At 26.7% G+C, this 3,402-nt stretch overlaps 1 protein-coding gene across 1 annotated transcript in view; it reads left to right on the forward strand.

Annotated features, from left to right (window-relative positions):
• LOC107626665 (protein TSS) overlaps positions 755-3,402 on the forward strand; it is an 11,949-nt gene continuing 9,301 nt past the window's right edge. Inside the window, exons 1-5 of the mRNA XM_021116797.1 lie at positions 755-1,106; positions 1,328-1,433; positions 1,684-1,745; positions 2,459-2,551; positions 3,205-3,305. Coding sequence (XP_020972456.1) covers positions 1,373-1,433; positions 1,684-1,745; positions 2,459-2,551; positions 3,205-3,305 — 317 coding nt within the window. The 5' untranslated portion in view covers positions 755-1,106; positions 1,328-1,372. The remainder of the gene's footprint in view (positions 1,107-1,327; positions 1,434-1,683; positions 1,746-2,458; positions 2,552-3,204; positions 3,306-3,402) is intronic.

Here is a 3,402-nt window from a genome sequence, read left to right on the forward strand (position 1 = left end):
GTTGTTTCTGACAAAAATGGCTCTAACATTTGTTATTAATAAAAATATCTTTAAATTATTTAAAAATATAATAAAAATATACATTTATGTACTAAAATGTTTTATGTTAATAGAAAAAAATGATGTGATAAATAGAAAATCTTAGAGTCTCATTTGCCATGTGTTGACTGTTCCGCTAACCACGTTACATTTTTTTTTGTCTCACTTGCCACGTGTTGACTGTTCCGCTAGTCACATTATATTTTTTTTTGTGATAAACAGAGAATGTTAAAATCTTACTTGACAAGTGTTGACTGTTTCGTTAGCCACGTTACATTTTTTTCTGTTAGCCACATTATATATATTTTTTTCGTTAGCCACATCATATTTTTTTTCATTCATGGAATAAGTCTTTAATTACAATTGAATATTTTTTTTGTATTTTTAAAAATATTTGAAAATATTTTTGTTGATAATAAAATTCAAAAATACTCTTGTCAAGTTTAAGATAATTTGAGAAAATGAATTTTTTCAATTTTTTAACAATTTAGGGAATAAAGTATGATCTCCCATTATTAATTTTATAAGTGGGATCAAGAATAAATATGAGAGAGAAAACAATAAAATATTAAAAATTATACTTTACACTCTTAATTTTTTTTAACAATTGAAAAGATCCATTCCCATCATTTGTGTATGAGGTAGCAAGCTGCCATATATAAATGCCATATTATTATCATTTTTTCTGAGCATTGAATCTCAGCCCTTCCTTCCTTATCACACCATCCTCTATATTTGTGCTTCCTCTCTTCCATTTTGCTTCCCCTCTTATCATTTTTTCTCTCCTTCTATTCTATTCTATCTTTCTATCTTTCTATCCATTATTATTATCCACCTTCTCAGAAAACACAAAGTACTATATACTACTTCACTACTCTGAACTACCCTTCCCTTTTCTCTGCTCCAAAAACTCAACTTTCATTTTCAGTTTATACCCTTTTCATAGTTATTGTTATTGCCTACCAACTCAGCAAGCAATGCATTAAAGACTCTTACATATTCTGTCTTTGTCACTCTTCTTCAGAATTCTCATTACTATACAAAGCTCTTGCCTTCTTGGTGTTTTGGTAATTTTTCGCACTATTCTATTCAACTTAAACTTCTTCGTTCGTCTCGTGGGATAAGACTTTGTTGTTATTGCTGCTGTCGTCGTGGTGTTATTTCAATTACATATTTTTAGTTATATTCAAAATTTTTGTTTATTATTATTAGGCCATGAATAAGCCTTGGTTCATAGTTTTTTATAATCTCCCACTAATTTATAATATTTTCTTTGTATTTATATAAGAGTGCTGGGAATTAAAGCTACCAATTTGGTTTTATCAATCTGAGAATGGCACCAAGGAACAGAAGTGGAAAGACCAAGGGAGAGAAGAAGAAGAAGGAAGAGAAGGGTAATTTAATTAATTAACAAAATTTTTATCTAATTTATACAATTTTCTTAATTTCTTATTATACTTTAATAGTCTTAAACGAAGTTTATCTTAATTCTTTAAGCCAATTAATTTGAATGCGAAAAGAGACTCTGTAATGAGTTATGTCATTTAATTAGTTTTTTACTATTTTATCCCAAAAAATTTAGAATTTTCAATTTAACTATTTGATTAAAAATTTATGAAAAATGTTTTAATTATTATTTTGCAGTTCTTCCGGTTGTCATAGATATGACTGTGAACCTTGTTGATGAAACTCATGTTGTTCTCAAGGTATGCTCTTTTTTTTTTTCATTAATTTAAATTTTGACTTAATAAAATACTATATATGAAGCTTAAGTTGATAGGCTTTAATTTTTAATTTGTGCATTGACTATGGCTATTGCCATGATTCTCATTTGTTATCTTTTTTCTAGATTGTGCTTGTTCAGTGCTGAACTTTATGCTTAGTAGATTAATTAATATTATTAATTATCATTAGCGGATGGAAAAAGTGTTCAACCATTAAGTTGCTCACTTTATCACCAAAACGTTTGAAAAAAATTATTATTCCTAACGATATATTATGTCAACCAAGCATCACCAAAACGTTTTAACTAGTTTCTAAACCTATGCTTAATTTTAATTTTTTTTTTCATGTAAATATTTAATTATTAATTATATTTTATGAGTTATATAAATTTCTTGTAAATTTTTTTTTGGCTTTATTTCAATTACAAGTTGAGGCGTGTACAGTTGTATTGCATATATATATATTTGTGTGGTTGTGAAATATCATTTTGACAATGTAACATATAGACAAAAAAAATGTTTGAGAAACTAGTTTTTAATTAAACCAAATTCCAAAGCTTGAGGTCATTGTAATATTTTTCTTCTTCTTCTTTTCCAAGTTTTGTCACATAGCTTTCGCCATTTTATTTATTTATTTATTGTTACACTTAAATTGATGCGATATTATTAAAGTTTTTCCCTTTATTTTGAATTAGGGAATATCAACGGACAGAATAATAGATGTTAGACGTCTCTTATCGGTGAACACAGAGACATGTTACATCACAAATTTTTCTCTATCACATGAGGTAAATTAATTAATATATTTTATAATTTTATTAATTGTTTTAGTTTCCACCAATCATTATATTATTGCCGTATGGGACTAACTATATTGGGAAAGAAAAGAAAAATTATACTGTTTGAATTGGGACATTATGCAAGACATTCTGCGGTGTTAATTTCAATATGTTTGACTTCAGTTTGACTAATTTGAATATTGAGAACCAATAATATTCATGCACCGTCTGAGAAATATGAAATATTACCAAAAATAGATCTATATAGTTGGTATATTAGGCGAGGTCTTATTAAAATTTTAATTTTTAATTTGCGAAAAAGTTTTTAAATAATAAAAAAATATGGATGACCAACTTTCGTACGGAAGTTGTAATGTTGTATTTGGCGAATGTAAAGTCTGTATTTCGATGCAAATTATGCATAAAAAAGGTTGAATTTCAATATTGGACACAATTATGGTTGCATTATTAGTCATTAATAAAGCTACCTATTATAAACTAAACTCTATTCATAATAATAATAGAGAAATTCATAATAATTCATAATAATAGAACATTAATTTTCATATGATATTAAATTATTAATATTAATAAGATAATATTATCTTTGTTTTATTTTCTTTTTTTTTTTTAAAATTTAAAATCTACTTCTTTTTTTTCAGGTAAGGGGCCCTCGGTTGAAGGACACGGTGGACGTGTCCGCACTGAAACCTTGCATCCTCACTTTGGTTGAAGGTATAATTAAATTTAAATTACATGATTGAATTACCACACATTTTTAAAAATTAAAAATTAAATTATAAAAAAAAACAAATTATTGAAACGACGTCGTAGAAGTTATCTTGTTCCTTACCTTTCGC

This window comes from Arachis ipaensis, chromosome B02 (assembly GCF_000816755.2).
Source record: "Arachis ipaensis cultivar K30076 chromosome B02, Araip1.1, whole genome shotgun sequence".
Taxonomy (NCBI): domain Eukaryota; kingdom Viridiplantae; phylum Streptophyta; class Magnoliopsida; order Fabales; family Fabaceae; genus Arachis; species Arachis ipaensis.